General features: G+C 33.2%; 2 protein-coding genes across 4 annotated transcripts in view; one reads left to right on the plus strand and one right to left on the minus strand.

Annotated features, from left to right (window-relative positions):
- LOC113552204 (E3 ubiquitin-protein ligase MYCBP2) overlaps positions 1–20,042 on the plus strand; it is a 271,715-nt gene that overhangs the window by 85,740 nt on the left and 165,933 nt on the right. The window lies entirely within an intron of this gene.
- Positions 3,584–20,042, minus strand: part of LOC113552205 — a 116,007-nt gene continuing 99,548 nt past the window's right edge. Inside the window, exons 3-4 of the mRNA XM_026954954.1 lie at positions 19,744–20,036; positions 3,584–5,855 (exon numbers count right to left, since the gene is read on the minus strand). Coding sequence (XP_026810755.1) covers positions 4,340–5,855; positions 19,744–20,036 — 1,809 coding nt within the window. The 3' untranslated portion in view covers positions 3,584–4,339. The remainder of the gene's footprint in view (positions 5,856–19,743; positions 20,037–20,042) is intronic.

A 20,042-nucleotide genomic window follows, 5' to 3' on the forward strand; every position in this document is an offset into this window, starting at 1 on the left:
TGGATTATATTTAAAGTGACTCGTGACGACGACAACGACAACCAACGAACCTTGATGCAGTATTATATGTATAGTGACGAATTATGTGCAGCTGAGCCCACTCCCACGATGCCGAGAGTACTGCTTGCTATTATTGTTGTTATTGTATTTACTAATTTTGCATACGTGACCGGAGTATAATGAATACTTCATTCATTATACTATATAATATATTATGTACAGGGTGATTCACCAAAAATGCTTCAGCTTTTTCCTTAAATAATGCAAGTTTTGAAGTTCTAAAACACATTTAAAGATCCCATTTTTAAATTTTTGTGATTTTTATGTAAAGAAGTATCTTATGGCAATACAAACTTCTATTTTTTAAATGAAAAAAAACTGCCTTTTATATTGTACAGCATTTAGTGTATTTTTAATAAAAATGTTATCGTATCAAAATCAAAATTCAAAACCAAAAGTTATTTTACTCCGTGTACTAAGGGTAATAAATTCATGATATAATGGGTTTGGAAGATATGTGGTGGGTTATTGGAATTTGAAAGTTTTAGTAATTGAAGATATTAATAATTATCAATGTTTATAAGTATAATAAATACTAGATTTTATATTACATATATTTTATTCTTGGTATAAATATTTTAATAAACAAAATAGGTACTAATCATTTAAATTTAAATGAGGCATATCAACATTAAAAGCAAAATTATCCGCAAAAAAATTTACAGTAAAAAAGAGGGTTCTCGTTTGAAAACCAAAAGTTTGTATTTCCACAGAACACTCTTAATAAAATATAATACATAAAGTATTTTAAAATATGCTCTTTAAGTATATTTATAAAGTATAAAAATTTGAATAAATTCATCGTTTAAGGATAAAATGGTAATGATTATTCTTGTTAAATCACTCTGTATATTATGTACCGAAGGGTCCGCTAAAACCGACGGCCGTGCGCGTCTTGAGTGCGTTTCCGCGACGGACGATGAGAGAATGCCTATTATTAATTATATATACACGCGCAGTTTTCATCCTAGATGTTTGCCGTTTATATCGGTACACTCGGTACAGTGTTTGTGTATCGTGCAAGTGACGTACACTGCGAGAGTTAAGTGTTGTATAGAAATGACGTATTATTTCAATAGGCGTGATAACGTAAATTATAATATTATATACTGCCTGCAGTATATATAAATATTATATTATACACAAAAAGGGTGAATGCCAATGGAGTTTGATTTGATTTTAATCAAAGTAGTTTTTACTAAAACTTAAGAAGTTTTGCACTAACCAAAGTATTGCAACTTATTATATTATTATTTAGAACTGTAGACGTATCACATACTATATTCGTTTGTAAGAATTGGGTGTAGTTCTTATGACTGTTAGGTCTGTAATTTTTTTGAAACGAAAACTTCTTCTTGCTTTTGTAAAATGTTCACAGTCCCCCTCCCCCGGAGAATGAGAGCCATGATTGTGGAACTGAGTGAAGGGGCGTAAGACATAAAACGTCAATACTCAGTTTTTTCCAGTTGTTTATCCTTCCCCTAGTATACGAACAGACGTTAGAATATGATTATCGGCCATTGGTGTCGAAGTCTTCGTGTTTTTCTTTTAACCCGGCTCGGGTCAACGTCGTCGGTTTTCGTTTACATTGTGTTTTGCATAACAAAATAATCTTGGAATAAAAACTTTGTATATTTTTATTTATTGTTACAAACGTTTATTTGCATTGACATTTGATGTATATTGTGCACGAGTTTCTACTATGCTTTTTGTAGTTTCTACGACGGTCCTAACTTAATTTTTTGAAAAACGTGTATAATTTTGCGACATTGTTAAAAATCTAATGAAATTCTAGTTTTATATTCATGTCGCAATTCCCAGAATAAAAAATCGGTCTGCAGATAGATCGTTAAGAACAACACTATTTACATCACCATATACCTAATATATTTTTTATATTCGAGTTAAGCGCATTATATCGTTAAAAATACTATAGTGGATTTAGTGTGGTTTATTGTTTTATGGTGAATGAAAAAAACATCATATTAATTTTTCATTTCCATGTGTGTAACGTATACGTTTGCAGTGTTCCTATATAATAAATCTAAAGTTTTTGAAACGAATTAATTTGTTTTTAAGTCATTTTATTCAAGTCAATCGTTGTTCACTTCTGGATGTGTTTGAAAGTCAAGGAAGGTAATCGAGTTCCGCTGACAAAACATTTATTTAACGTTCAAGAGTCTTGAGAGTAGCCGTGGGTTTTAAACATTATACAGAATGCATAAAATTATATTTTCGCTGAATGCATAAATCATACAAAACTTCAAAGAATTGGACTAGTGAAATATTATTTTGAATATATTGTACGGTATAAAAGCTTGCCAGCAATGAATTTCCGAGAATAATATAATCGCGCGCTAGTATTCGAATTACACATTCGTGAATGTGAACACTGAACATCCATGATTACGAACTCTGCTATATCCTGCAGAGTTCGCAAGGAACGTAGTACTGAGCGGACAACGCACACAGAAACACGGTCACACAAATATATACTTCAAAAAACATATTTTTCATCCTTTCGAAGCAATCATAAGTCTATATATATATACATAGAAATAATGTACAATGCATGCGTATATTATATGAATTATGTCAAATGGAATTTGGAAATTATTATTTTACGCTTACCTGGAGTATTGATGGGTGGGTATAGGGTCGATTCAAATAAGATATTTACAATAAGCTATATTTATAATATATACGTCGCATGCCCGGAATAGGTTTTATATTATATAAGGTGTATAATATTTTATGTCTAAATCGCGCGTTTTCCTTTTATCACATTATTTTGACGCTCTACTGCATATATTCAAACGTAGCGAAAGTCCGTAGTTAGTTGTTAACTGCAACTCACATATTATAATACACAAAATATACATATTACATATACATTAATATATATATATAAATAGAAGATCCGTTTAAAGTGTTTACACGTAAAGTGTGGCATACCACTGCAAACAAAAAATTCGTGATGTATTTAAAAACATTGTGTGCTCTGTAAGGGTACCTTTGGAATTAAATGTCTTTGTTTAATAAATTGCAAATCATATTCGTTTACAAAGTCACGACAATTTACCGCGTATAGATTTCTGGTTAGCTTCCTATAAAAGTATATTATTATTTGATACTGTTTATTTTATTTTTTTTTACGGTGTAAAACTACTGTTTATCCTACTGTATAATATATATTATTGTTCTGTCCGTGCACGTTTTACACTTTGTATTTCTTATTTTCCTCAAGTCCATAGCATCCGGTGTGTCGTGCTTCATCCGAACGGCAGCTGTGCGGCTGTTCCCGTCGCTGGCTTCGTTTTTGGCAAGTGCTTTTTAATGAACGTCACTTGGTCTAAGCAATCCCGTTTTAATTAAACTCATCGGCGCGAAAACGACGCAAAACGTCATTGTTCGCTGAGAAAACAAATACACAACAGTACTTCTTCATTTTTCATAATTTTTTGTATTTTCATTAAAAGTAAATCACAATCATCGTTTTATACATTTTTATAATTTCGTTTTTCTCTTTTAAATAATGATAATGCTTGTGAGTATGTGTATTACATATTTAATGTACACATTTATTATTTATACATAATATATTATATGGTACAAGTATTTTTTTATCGTGACCTATGCAATACAGGAAAATGAGGAGTTTTAACAATATTTTATTAAACGTTTATCAAAACGATACTATTTTAAATTTTTCTATGATTATATGATTGTAATTTTTATGATAGGGCTGAAAAAAAATATTGAATCCCTTATGTTTCCTGCAATATATTGCCGAGTTCACGATAAAAAAAATCATTCAGTGTAATACATTACATGACACGTAAAAACAACAATAAAAATAAAACTAAAACAGGATAGAATAATAAGCATCACATAGAAAATATCGTGATGTAATCTTAAGTATATTAAACACATATATATATATATATATATAAACTGTGGACGCACTTAAAATCATAATAATAATAAAATAATAATAATAATAATGACAATATAATATTAATAATAATAGGTTTATACAAAATATAATACGTTTCTCGTCGCGTGTACTTCCTATGTAGGTTGCCGGCGGATGGATTATAGTGACTGTGCCAAGGTTAGGTAAATAAAAAAAAACATGTTTGAAAAAAAATGCGATCGATGAAAAAAAATGTTATCGTTTGTAAATCGCGCGTACAACAACTCGGAGAAACGAATAGCGCCGGCGAAACCGATCGATAGGAATTGAGTTGAAAGCCGCCACGACGGTGTCACTGTGCCTTCAAACGGGAGTCGGCTTATCAGGTACAGGCGGTGGTTGCTGCGGCGGACGGTCTTCGGCGGTCGATCGCAGGTCATTTAGCTCGCAGTAGATGTCGGCGTACGACTCGTCGTCTCGCACATTCGCAGCGCCACCATACAACAGATCAACCGGATCCACGTAATCGCTGTTAATTGACGGTGACGGTGACGGCGGCGGCTGCGGCCGGCGAGTGTGCTGATGTCCCGCGGCTTCCGCCCCCGCCGACCCGATCATTTTGATCTTGGGTGCCCTGAGTCTGTCCAGGGACGGGGCGCCCGTGCCCACAGACTTCATGTCCCGCGGTTGTCCGTCATCCGCGGTCACCGACTTGGTCGTCACTGTGGACGTCATGTCATCCAGCCCCCTCCCGCCCGTCGAGTACCAACTACCGCCTCCGCCGCCACCGCCACCGCTGCAGCAGGTCTCCTCCACCCGGATCAAGTCGTACAGGTGTTCGATTATGCCCCGGGCCTCGGCATAGTCATCAGGGTCATCCAGCTTGTCGCGCAGGTTTTGCAACATTTCGTGCGTCAGCTCTTCCGGTACGGTCTGCGTTCCCTTGTCCTGGTATACGATCACTCGCACAGCGCCCACGTCGCTGCCGCGGCCGCAGATGCTGCCGCCGCCTAACTTGAGCCGCTGAAGTTCCGCATACTCGTGCACGGACACCCGGGACAGAGAGTGCGCCGACATGGTCCTGCAAGCCGTGCTTCCGCCGCCGCCTCCAGCGCCGCTGTTTGGGGTGAGAAGTGACCGGAGCTTGATGAAGTAACCGCGCGCGTTCAGCCAGGTGACCGCGCTTACCGCACACACCGCACCAAAACCGCACAGTACCAACAGCACCACCGTGGTGATAACCCCGCGCTCCGCGGTCGGTGACAAGACGTCACCCAGCGACGGGAATCTACCTACGCCACTGACCTGCGTCGCAGCCTCGCGGTCTCGAACGCACACGTCGAATGCGGCTCCATCGTCCCGGTCGCACCCGGCCGCCTCCGTGAAATCTGAAATCCGCAGGCGGTCGAGCTCGGCACCAGTCAGGTTGGCGCACTCTGCTTCCACCTTGTTCACTCGGAAGTAGTTCTGGTCGGCGAATTCGGCGTTTCTGTCATCGTCGGTTGCGGCCACGGTCACGGCGACAAACTGCCACGGGACACAGCCACACGACCCGTTGAACGTATTCCCCGTGATGTTCATCTCGGATGCGGCCCTCTGCAGCCGGATCGCTGGCAACCACTTGCCGTCAGCAACGGATTGCAGGAAATTGTTGTCGCTGATACGCAACACCGATCTCGTGCTCGACTTCATTTCCGGGCTGGACGCGGTCGATTCGTAAAACGCCTCGTTCCCGGTGTGATTGAACGTGTTATCGTGCACCAGTACTGTGTGCAAATTGTGCAACACGAAACCCCGGCTATCCACCCGCTTGAAAGTGTTGTTGTACAACGTCAGCTTAGTTGCCACCGCTACGGCCGAAGTCCGCACCAATTCGAACCTGTAACGGAGAAATACGATATTATATACACAGATTTAGGCCATCACCGTCATTGGCTGTATGAGCTAATCATTGTTAGTACCCTAGAATCTAGATATTAACGCGACTGTCTAGAATACCACGGTTGTATTTAATGTTAATTAAAAAAAAATCTTAGATGCTTTATAAGTCAAATTAGACTTTCAATTATTATCCATATCCACCACATCGTTAGATATAATATAGTCTTAAATATCGGAACTATTTTAAGTAAATATTTTATGGTGTTATATTATTCTTGATAAAAATAATTTATTTAATAAAAAAATGTTATAAAAGTAATTGATTTATATCTGTGATTAATTTTATTTAGATATAATGTAGATAATATAGTGAATTACCGCCTATCGTGGTTCTTCCCTAAAATTTACTCGGTATTTACACCTACAATTTTTTTTTTTGGGTGATTTGCGTCGTCATAAATATGTATTATTCATAATATATACGCTTACTGAGTGATTGGATGCTATCGCAACGGGACATAACCTCCTTCGCTTTAGTTCACTATAACTTTCGGGTTGTGGCAGATAAATCGTTTTGTTTTTTATATAATATATAGGCCAGGCCCTGTAGGTGCCAGTGGGCAAATGTACACGTAATAATATATTGTTTTATTTTGCACTTGTGGTAGGTATTTTATTATTATTTTGTAATCGCGTCACCACACATGCTGCATACTACACTCGAGGTAACGTGTATGCGAATATAATATACGTATTTTTTTTACATGACTATTACATTAACACAATTCGTAGCTTCTCGGCTTTTATTTTATTTTATCGTTAAAATACTATTTGACGAAAAAAAAATATAATTAATGCCTTTGTACGCGCGCACACTGAATGTTTATCAGTCGTTCAAAGACCATTGAGTTTTTTAGTTCACAGAAATTTGTCATTTTCATATATTTTGTATGCGTGTACTTTCCTTTAGTCTCTCCATCATAACTCGAGTGATGGTACAATTACTGAAACAGCTCTTCTAGTGTCTAAAGTATATTATACATGGGGTTGTGGCTGTGTGGATATAAGAAATAATGTAGTTGAATATTCAATTTTCCATTCACCATGTACACAGTTATGCGGAATAAAATAAATAAAATAATCTATAAAGAGTGGAGCTGTGTTCATACACGTGCATTATAGTCGTTACGACGTAAATTGTAGATTATACGTGCACTTCACGAAGTCTGGTGATAGACGCACTCTTGACATTTATCCTTTAAAAGCAAACCATACAATGATATGGAAAAGGGGAAAAAATTTCAACGGGAGCGATAGAAAGAGAGTAGGCGATACCTATTCATGCGTGTACACGCACTGAGCTAACTTTTTTGGTCATCATCCAATAAAGTATTAGTTTGCGACCCATTTTAAATTAAGTAAGTGTACATAGATGTATTACATCGATTAAAAAGTAGTAACCGTTAATATCTATAATCGTTTGTATACCAGTATCGGTACGTGTTTTTTTATTATTATTAAAAATAATTATGGAAAATAATATGGTGAATGTAATAAATTTTTATTATTATCATGAAATACAAATTTACATTATTAAAATAATGTTTGTCAACGATGCCATTAATCTTTTAGATTTTATATGTATATATTTAGTTATTATAATATGTATGTAAGCATAGTCTGAGGAAAAAAGTACCTTGCATATCAAGATGTAATAAATTTTACTTAAATAAATATCTGAAGTACGTTGTTATCTTTGTGTTGCACAGTTATTGAAAGTTTTGAAGTACAAATTTATGCCCTTAAAGAACACATTATTTGCTGACTAATTCATAACCAGTACTTTAATATACATATAATATTATATATACAAATGATAAATGTACATAACTTTATAATCATCTCGAGTCGTCGGTAAACATAATTTTCAATATTTTATAAGTCTAATTTAATAATACTAATAAATATCAACAAATATCTATTACCATTAATGTAATATAATATTATTTGATTTTATGATAAATAAGGTTTTTTTTCGTTTTATTTTTCATAATTGAAAACAAGGTATTAGAAGGATTTACAACTACACGAACTTTTACCCGGTATAGTAATGTTTTTGACTAGTTTTTATATAAGGTACACACAAGTCGTAGGTAGTACTCTCTCTCTCTCTCTCTCTCTCTCTCTAGTGTTATGGAAAATTGTCTTGGTAAGAAAACCGTTTTACACACACAACATAACGTCTTTTATGCGTATTATATACCGTACAACACCGTCTTAAGTATAATATATATGTATAGTAATGACTGACCATCAGCGTGGTAATGGGTGGCTGGTGACTACTGATTATTGATAGACTGTGTGGGTGGCTCTCTGAGATCCCGAATCGGGATTATATGCAGTATGCGTGACTGTAAAACGTACGCCAGTTCGTCGATCGAGTATACTGCATAAATAACGATTAATGGAATCGTTTGCGAAATTGAGTGGATTCAATAACAACGGGAAGCGCGAGGTCCCCAAAGTTATGGTAAAGAGTGGGATTGAATTCGGCGGATTTCGTCTGAAATGGAATCGATGAGGTTGCGCACATATCCACATATCCATTTATATATAGGTATAGAGAATGAGCCGTAGTTGAGTGGTATGACTACGATTTTCCACAAGTAACGATAAAAGCGTACGCGTATTACACTTATATTAATGCCTCGAAAACGATACTTTGGAAAACGCGTTTTTCCGGAATACTCCTTTTTGTCCCCATCCGAAATTAAAGAGGTATAGCTCCGAAATGTGCACGGTGTAAACCCATTCTCATAACCGTTATCACGACGGCGACCATTTATTGCAGACTGTCTCTTTAATTCGATCCAATCATTTTATAATAGCATTCGCATATATTGATGCTTGAAAGTTATGGATTTAAAAATGCTAAAATATGCACCTACTTAATAAGTTTAAATAATTTCTTTTTTTAAAAATGTTAATGGTTTTCTAATATTTTGTTATTTACATGTTTACACAGAATTCTGATTTTTATTATTTATTTTTGAACTCGAGAAATGTTTATTAAGTTTGAAGTTACTATAATGATGATATAAAAAATCTGTACCACTTAAGGATATTATTACATATCTGCATACTCTTTGATCAATATGTGCGGCAAGCATAATATCGTAGAATTTACAAGGGAAACATAAAAGACTTACGCTTTACAATATTTATCATTAACTAGTACACGCGCGTGCGTGAGTATAATAATCATAACAGTTATATAATGCACCTCTTATCTAATGCGCTTTTACGGGAGAAAAAAAAACACTTGGCAACTCGAAGAGAAAATCTTGTTAAGAAAACATTTTAGATTCTTGTCGCGTATAATGGATTACTCGCGTGGTTTGATTGTATTATTATTAATGTGGGTAAAAAACGAGTTCGCGCAAAACACAGCCGTCGTGGTCCGGACTCGTGGGGTGTCTCTTATAGTCGTCGCTGCCGCCGCCACCGCCGCAGTAAATACCCCTATTATAATATTATTATATATTATATAGTTGTTCAAAGTTTGTCCGGAAACGAGAACCGTCGTATAGAACATTGTAATATCGTTGTGTATAGTATATAGATATGTGTGTACGCAGCGCGCGTAAAACAAGATGACGACCTGCAGATATTCGAGCGGAAATAAAAGTTTCAAAAACAAAAACTATGATTATAAGCTCCGCTGCATAATTTATATATACAATCACGCGATAATGGCCTAGCATCGCGAAATAGAACCGGGCACCCGTTTGCGAATAACCTGACGCCGACGAAAGATACGATTTACGCGCGTGGCGTATCCCGGTGATAAGCACTGAACAATAATATTATGCGCGTTAGCACCTATTATAATTTCGATTTTTTTCAAACAATATCGATTGTTAAATTACAATAATTCTCATATTGCGTCAAGTAGTTCAACTATCTTTTCATTCATCGCGACTCCATTAAAACAAAAATTGTTTTTTTTTTTAACTTATATTATGTGAATGAATAATGGAAGACATCCGTTTCAGATGTCTCCGGCGTGTTATATATGAAATAAATACGAAATCATCAAGAGAAAATATAATATTATGAGATTTGAGAATGTTTGATAAAACCGATTATAGATTATACGTCTTCATATTATTTTTGAAATACATAGAAAAGGTAGGGACACTGACAAAACCGAAAATAAATCGCCACGTCTATACGGCTTAGTGGCGGTTTTGAGAAGTTCTGGCGACGAGACAAGCCGCGCCAATTGGAAAAGTGATGGCAGCTTTAATTTCAGATGGATTTATATAACCCTTATCACAGAGAAACCGCGTATACTAGTAATGTTGCCCCGTTTCCGTGGCGATAAATTTTTAATGAAAACGCAATCATTAGATAGACACGACAGATTCGTTAAAACCAAAAAAAATTAAAACCCTTGTAAATTTGCTTTTACCTCGATATTAAATTCTTAGTCGTAAATAATAATAATAATACTATAATTTTTTTTTAAATCGTTAACAATAATAATAATAATTAATTATGCTGTATTAAACCGTTTACGCGGTAAACAGTGGTGAATTATACACAGCGTTTACGTGGAGCAAACACACGTTGTGTTTCCCTGATCTCCTGTGTTAATCTTATGAAAAAAACAGGAAAATATGTTGTCCACAATGTGTATATAATGTTTAATATATAGTATAATATATATAAATAATGTATTTTATAGTGTATATAACTAACGCTTGAGGGGTAGTGATATGATAACGTTTCAAAAACAAACAAATAAAACAGGAAAACACAACTTTTGAAATCTCAGCATACACTCGGTGGTATACATATATACTACACTATATATAAATATCAATAGGCATACACTCGTATATATATATTTTTTCTTTTTTCGGCTCCCTTCATATCCATTTACCGTATTTTACACCGCCGAGTGGTTTTCCAGGACCGTTGCACTATATTTATATATATATATATATATATATAGAGAGAGAGAGAGAATTATACATAGCGTAACCGCTAGGGACATAAGTGATCATCAAAAATCTTGACGTTTTTACGGTGTCTCTTCAATTATTATGACGTTCCTACCAGCGTTTCGACCGCACCTCCGCCTTTGGTAGTTGAGGCGGGTGGGTATCTAAAAGTACCAGCTGTTGTATATTATATATATGTGTGTGTGTGTGTTGTACGGGTGCTTTTCAAAGATTGCTTTCCAAAAATGCATACTCTCTTTCACACACATATCCGTCACATTCCATCAGAAAGCCTACTCGTTTACATACACATATACAGTTTTTATTTTATTATATATACACAGCCACTAAAATAGGTGTGTGGATTTCCTATATTAATACATGTTGACGCACGTACTGGTGTTGATGAGGGGGTGGTAACATAAAAAACTTTTTTCGCATACTGCAGTACTAATGAGTTAGGTGGCTCAAAAAGCGACGTACAAGTTATTAGAGGGAATATATTATGTGTATTAGGTATACGAATATAATATATAGTGTTCGTACGTAATCAATTATTATTGTTAATTATATTTTTGGATGTGGCAATTTTATTAAACTTGCAGCCCACAGATGAAAGACGTGATGTGCACAGAGCGTATTATTTATTTTATGTACAGCGTGTTCATCGATAAAGTTACGTACTTCGAACGTATGACCATGAAATTTATTCATTCCCCTTTTTGAGTTCGAATTCAAATTATATATATTTTTTAGACAACTTTAACTTATAAAGTTTTTTACTATCTCAAAAAGTGAGTTATCGTATTTTTTAACTGTCTATCTATGATTATACCAAGTTGCAAGTGATTTTGTATTTACGACACTACACTTAAGTTTTCAAATAAATCATACAAAAGCTCATCGAACATTGTAAAATAGATACACTTTCAAAAAAAGATAAAATATACAACATGCATAAATCTAAACTTTAACATACTCTCAATAAGTCAATTTTTAAGATAGAAAATAATCTTTAAGTTAAAGTTTTTCGAAAACAATAAATTTAATTAAAAATAAAACTCAAAAAGGGAAGTACAATTCAAGAAAATACATTTCATTTAGAAGCGCCTAAAGAAAATTTAAAAAAAAAATTAGATTATTCTTAAGTCGTAAATTAAAAAAAAACCTTGTACAAAATTTTGGATTAACCGTTTAAAATATTTCGTGTTACCTTTATCGTTGAACTTACTTATAGAATACCGATGTTAGATTGTTTATATAGGTACTGTGAGGAGGGTCGTGTAAATAATGCACGCTGTATTATATAAATTATTTTACACATTATATATATTTTTACGGTGGTTTGCATTTGTTTCAATTTCGTCCAAAGATCAACCCCACAAAATGTATGTACTTACTACTCTCTTCGACCTCTAACGAGCTTAATTAATATTCGCATATAGATATACGTATAATAATACGCGTGTGTGTAATGTAACAACCTGCAGGTTCACTAAACCGTCATCTATCACTCACCAATTCTGACTGGAATTGAATTGCATAATATATATATATATATATAAAGATAATGTATATTGTATATACAACGGATGGCCGCTTTAACGGACCACGAGATTCCGTATATTATTTAGTGTCATGCGATAGTGCACAAAGAGCCTATAATGTTGTCGTCGGGAAAAAAAAGACCTTTTGCCGTCCAGACAACGATATATTTTATGGCGACGACTACAACTATTACTACTACTAATACTACTAGCCGAGGTTTTTTCTTTTTGTGCAAACGGCTTTTTTTTTGTTGGCGCCCCTTTTTTCTCTCTTTTAATCTGTCATGAATCGACGTGCCGAAAAATTATGGTTTTGATATGTGGTGTTACTCTCTCTTACTCACTCTCTCTCTTCTCTTTATATTTATCTATACGCCCCTACAACCGTGCATGTCCGCACCACAGCTATAGGGCACATCACTCATTTGCCTACACACAGGAGGACATAAAACACTACAACTGCTCGCAAGCCCCTTTCCCATCCCCTCTCTAGTAATATGACCAAAATTTATTGCCCCGATTTCGATCCCAGGTAAATTGGAAAGAGTGCGGTATGATGATATATGTTCGGTTTAAACCATGAGTATACATTATATAGATACGTATTTTTTTTCAATTACCGTTTTTTCTCTGTCCCCGGAGATTTTACGAATATTATTAAATTAATGTATTGCTGCAATGCATCGCACGTAGTTTGATCGAAATCCAAAATCCTTTTTTTACGAAACAAACCCATAATTCGGTTAAATTCGATTACGTCGAGTACACATATATATAAAAAAAAAAATAATATTACACTTTAATTTGCTGTAGTAATATTATGTATAATATATCATTATGCCGTATTTTATTATTATAATAACGATCCACTAATATAATTGTATGTACATATATTCTGCATATTATTATTAGTATTATACAGCTGAGACCATATCAATCGATGAACAAGTTATACGCGGATGAGATTTATTTGTATAACGCTATTTATGTTAAATTTAACGGACGATCGAAGATTATTTATTTTAATGTCCATTTGATCAAAGGTCTTGATTATTATACATAACATTTATATAATGACAATGTAGGTACAATACGTAAACCAATACACCTGATTTAAAAACGATTTTATTATATAATATGATATTTGGTAAAATTCTAATCTTGTTCGCGAATTCGATTGTCTGTAATTAGGTACATACCACATTTTGCAACGATAAAATAATAATCATAAACTTATAATGGTCAACACTTAACGTACCAAATAATTAGATCACAGCGTGCTTGCTTAAATAGATAAACATTTTACGTATTATATTATATTATGCGCAATTAAAATTTAACAAAATATTCTATAGTATTGACAATTGTTGCGAAGAATTAAAAATTCGATCGTTTTTCTTTTTATTATTATTATTGTTATTAAGATATTTGTTCACGCATGGAAACTAATACACGACCTCGCAAATAATATATTGATAAAATATAACAATATAAAGTCAAAGCATATAAATTAAAAATGCGTGTGGCGGGTGAATTTATTTCATAAGAAAATATCGTTGCGACATACAAATTTAGGACGGCCAACGAATGTATTAGTTATGGATCATTGGAATGCGTTGAAACAAGGTTGCATATAAAATGTGTGCTTAACAGAGGAATTTTTGCCGTCCACAGGCGACAGAATGTCCACGGTTAGGTGACGTGTGGTGTAGGTCAACGGCCTTTTTTTGTGGTCGAGGGTGTAAGACGGATTTGGGTTGTAACTTTAACAACAATATCGTGGCAATCTCACTCTCAGGCCGTTGCGTTTGCACATTCTTACACTTTATCGTTGAAATCACGGTCGATATTAATGTCGGAAATAGCCAATAACGGACCAATGCCCATTTGACTGGATTAGGTACTTTTGGTAATGTATATTTTGATTTAAATCACTGTATTTGGAACTAATAACCTTCGGGAACGGTAAGGTTTGTGTAATAACGGTGAAATATTTCTTCGTGAAAACTATATTTGAAAATTCAAATCACGCATACTTTTGAAAAAAAACCAAGCATCTACCATTATTTGATCACTACATAGTAAACCATTTTAAAAGTTTTTATTTATAAAAAAAACTATCAGACGAGCATGTTATAATATTTTAATATTTAAAAAAACATATCTATTCCTATTCAGTTTTCTTTTGTTCATTTTATATGCTTAAATATTTGTCGATACCGTTTAATAGCAACATATTTGTGTTAGTAAATTTTTCTTTCGGTTTGGTGAGGGATTTATATTATACGACTTTGGAGTGGGTTGTCAACTCTATCTTAACATCCTATCAGTGAATTGGCCTATAGCATAGGGGCGCAATATCATTTCGTCACGCTGTCCAACTTTACTACCTAGGTATATACCTAATAATACGTAAAAGCGTTAATAACGTTTTGTCATTATGATCGAGTGGTATGAAGTGCGGATGAGAGACAATAACGTAAAACGAAATTATATTATTATTAGACAATTTTTCGTACGAACGTCTGACTTGGAATGATTGTCGCTTTGGATCCAAATAATACGTAGTTTTTATGATTTATATTTGTTAAAATCTAATTATAGCTATAAACGTGTCAGTCCACGTGCAGTTGAATCGAGTTCGCGGTATTCAGTTATTTTGATTTCAATCTCTCGTTGTGGAAACATAAAAAAAATATTACATAATATACGTGTTTAACAGATAAAAAGAAGAAACGAAAAATAATTCGATATCCGTGGCATATTGTTGTATTATATAAAGCAAACGCCACTTGCTGCTGCATCACTGTCATCTTAGGAATCTTGTCAGTAAGTTCAGATTAAAAAGAGAGGAAAAGTGCATTATCCCAAGATCAATTTAATTAAAAATATCGTCCTTTTCCGCAATTAATTGTTTTTGGATGGTATAAAAATTGTAAAAAAAGTGGTGTTCAAATTTTTTAGTTGCAAGAAAAATAGTCAGTTAAACATTTGGGCTCACTAAGATCTTGTAACTCTTAATGGATTTTTAATCTGGACTAGAACTGCTGACTACCAAATAATAATGTTTATAATTAATTTTGACTACGAAATTTCCAAATGATATACTTAAGTTATAGCTATAATAAATGTATTATAGTTATGACAAATTAAACGACACTCTTGGTCGCTGCTGTTGGTAACCGCGATATAATATGACTGGAAACTGTAAATATAGGTATAAAGATTTTGCCTGGAGGTAATCGATGAAATGATTTTGAACAACTGTACTTGTACACAATATTGTATACATTGTGTTTACCATGTAGAACGACATGAAAATCAGTGGCTTCAATAGATGAGATTTTCGTCGTTACGGGCGTATGCAATTTTTATTAAATCTTGTTTTACCCTCATTTTATATTTAGTTTGGTTAAAAATTTGCAGTTTCTTACGATACAACATGAACCAAATATAATAACTATCACGATTCTGTTCAAAATTCAAACCCTTATCGTACACTTACGCTCTTACTTGGTAAGAGTTAAGACTTGAATTAAGCAACTTAATTGTTAAACTAAAAGTGTTAAGACTTACGTACATTTTTAGTGCTATATACCTGCTGATTTTTCGTTAACGTTTTGTTTAAACATAATATATTATGTTTACAAATAAAATTGTGTGAATATTTTTAAGTATTTTTATTTATTTTTTTTTAATATTCAAACAAATGCGACTAAAATCATTTTGTTAAGACACACATTGTCCGGCTTTGTTCGCTTGAATTTTTTATTGGATATAACATGATTATTCTTGTACTATGTGATGAATATTAATACGCATCCAAATATTTCTATACATAAAATAAACAGATTTAAAAGGCGTCACTCGTGCGCATATGAGAGTACGATTACATTATATAATGTGATACAAGACAGCGTTACATTATTACAGTTTCATGGGAAGTCAAAATAGATATATAATGATATTAACTGAAAATATATTAAAGCCATTAAATTTTATAATTTATTGTAGCAGAATCAATTTAAGTGTATAATAATACATAATATTATAGTATATTATATTACATTATATTATTATGTATATAGTTTGGAACAATCTTGTTGTCGGTATAAGTTTTCGGTAGAAGGAAGAGTTTCGATATTTTTTTTCGAAAACCATGTTCGAGTTGAGGACAACATTATATTATATAATATATAAGAAAAATTGGCATTTGGTTTTGCTGCGTTGACGTTTTGGGCGAAGGTTTCACCGTCGTGGTGTACATGCCACGGAGTTGAAAAATGTAGTGTTATTTGTTGACTCTGTGTGTAACGACGACAATGAGGACGAAAACAGTCGTGGAATTCGTCTCATTTATTCCGCCGCACAACAGTCGTACATAGGGTAGCTCGGTTTTTAAATTAAAAAGTTGCTACTTAGTTTTTATTGTCCCGTGACGTTGTTGAATTAAAGAATGGAAAAAAAAGAGAAAAAAATAAAGAAAGAATGACGAAAAAAAATTATGTATAAGAATGCTTAATAATGTGTACTTTTATCTCGTCGTCGCGGACATGCCGAAATAATGGCGAAATACAGTTTTTTATGGCGAAACGCCGTTGTACAGCTAAGCCGAGTGTAAAATTCTGTGAGAAATACAGTTTTTGAACGTCTTCCGGCGGGTTCGTTAAAGAATGAGTGTACACCGTCTGCTGCGTCGAGTACCGCTTAACGGGAACGACAATATTTATATATAAATATTAAAATATTAAGTGCAAGGTGAATGATGAAAAGGCATGGTGATAGTATGTGGTAATTTTTAAAATAAAATTTTTCACCACATGTTTTTTTTTATCATCGAAATAATGTAATTTAGTGTAAAATAGATAATATGGAATGGTTATTTGTAACTTTACGCGTTGAACATCTTCAATAAATAATGAGGCTGATTGAGTAGGCCAAAGCTTATCTAAAATTTAAATGTATTTCAACACTATCAGTTAAATTTCCAATTGTTATTTTTTTATCAACATTTTTAGAAATGTGAAAACATTAGAAATAAATATCATGAAACTTCTATCTTCTAAAAAAATGTTCAAATAAGTTAATATTTTTCAAAATATTGTATATGCGTGTGTTGACTTAAAATAATAAGTAATAACCTAACCTAATCCAACACGCATTATTAAGGGATATTCACCAAGTATGTGCACTATCATTTTTTTATTCTATAATTCTGATTTTTAAATTTTTAAATATATTAATAGACCATATTTTTAAATTCCTGAGATTTTTTTTGTATTAATAAGGGGTTAGATTTTGTAACGATACAAATTTATGTTTTTTAAAAATAAATACAGCTCTCCTTTTACAATAAATTATTTGGAATATAATTTTTCTGAAACTTTTGGTATACACATTCAAAATTCTAATTATATAATTTTAGTTATTAAAATGTCTGTATTAAAAATAATAAGTTGTTTTAAAAAAATATTTAATATATGTAATATTAGATCTATGATATTTACTATACTAGGAAGAATGATAAATATTGATAAATTAATATCGATTACTACAACTTTTGAATGTCTATAGCTTCATATTTTCTAGGCCCATTATTATATTATAGGCGAATCACCCTGTGTATTATATTTGGTCGTGTAAACTGAAAATGTAAAAAAAAAAAATAATATAGAGTATAGATCATAGATAGATACAAGACAATATTATAACGTGGTAATTATTATCGGATTCGTGTTGTCAGCTATTACTATAATTCGTGCAACGAAGCATTCTGTGATATGCACCTACATTGTGTTACTGTGATGATGTGTTTAATAATGCGTTTTGGTGCCGGAGTCAAGATTTGTGTCAATTATTCCGGTTCCGCGTGTATGATATGATAAAATACATTATGGCGTGCTTTTTTAACAAAGGTGTACGCCGTTGATCGATATGCCAAAGCATAACTATTATAACACGTCGTAAAGGCCAAACCATGACATCGATTTGTCGCCAATGTCGAACATAATAACTTTAATAACATAATACGGGTGCATCGACATGTGGTTATTGATCCGATTAAATTATAATGTTATTATATGGTTTAGTGGGTATAAGTCGCCTAATCATTTTAAACGTGCAATCATTGCGAATCGATGGATTTGAATGCGTGACAATATGATATTTATTATTTATACTTTATAGTACACGATGTAATACCTTACGCTGAACTCATGCAATCATAAATTCATAATGTATAGTATATAGGTACCCTTCTGCTATAATGATCTGTAACATTTGGATACTTAAATGCATGTATATTCAATGATTAAATATGTACAAAAACGCAGGTCGTGTGGCGATAACACTGTCACGGTATCTTCTTAGTGAACCATAAACGTTTTAACGCCATGGGAAAGGCTAAAATTTTAATAAGGTAATTATTTCTATTCAACGAGCCTATACATCACGTGTTTGTTTTTTGTGCACAATTTTTACACGCGTGTTTTACATTATAGGAACGTGATTATGGTTACGATGACCAATGATATTGGAATTTGGTCATTAGAAGATATTGTATAATTAGGGAATTCTTGGTTGTTATACATTCGCGACTTTTTTTTTTTGTTCCTTTACGGTTACTCGGAATTATCCAATTACGTACATCCTTAATTAGTTACAGATGTGTTTTATTAGACCGGTATTTAAAATGTAATCTCTTCTTTTTTGTACATTGTTTCGATGCAATTAAATCTTTTCATTTAATCTCTATAATTTAATTTTAAATTGATAAAATATATTACTATTGTGTAATATATTTGTAAGTGTTTTAAATAAAATGTTTGGTATAAATAAAAAATTATTTTATTTAATTTTTTTTCCTTTTTATGTATAAATATTGTCTACTATTGCAATCACCGCGTGTGTATATGTTAATTTAGTTAGATGGTAGTATATAGTATATATCATAATATAAACACATAGTTTTGTTAATTAAAAGGACTTCCATTCTACATTATATTTTTTTTGTTTTGTTTAATAAATAATAAAAAAAATTTACATATACTAACACATATAGTTTTCTTGTGTTTCCACACGCAATAACAACTACGATTTCGCGTGTCATTTTCTCAGCAAGTAATTTAAAATACAATATGTTGATTACATTTTAAATATCGTATCAATACTAAGTGACATAAAATTATTACTTACCCAATGACGCATTATTTATTTAGGTCTCGAAAGACAAAATGATTTATCTTTATTATTTACTTGAAAGTATAAGATTTTTATTTTCAAAACGTTCGTTAAGATAAAAGTCTTAGTTATATTAAAGTTCTATACTTACTCAGACTGTTCGATGATTATGCTCTGTATGGCGGACATGATGGCGTCGCTCTGCATTTCATGGATGATGCATCTTATTATTCGCAGGTTGTTGATCAGCGTTGAATTTTGGAACGCTTCGCTCTCCAACAGGTTCACCGTGACGTTGGTCAGCGTCGCGTTGCCAATATCATTGATTGGAAATGCTTTCCGCTCTATTGTACCGAACTTGCAGTTGGTTATCGATAGCATATCGATTGACGTATAGAATGCGTACGACGGTAATTTGTCCGAGGTTAGATCTTCCAATATCATCTGTTT

Source organism: Rhopalosiphum maidis, chromosome 2 (assembly GCF_003676215.2).
Source record: "Rhopalosiphum maidis isolate BTI-1 chromosome 2, ASM367621v3, whole genome shotgun sequence".
NCBI classification, from domain to species: Eukaryota; Metazoa; Arthropoda; class Insecta; order Hemiptera; family Aphididae; genus Rhopalosiphum; species Rhopalosiphum maidis.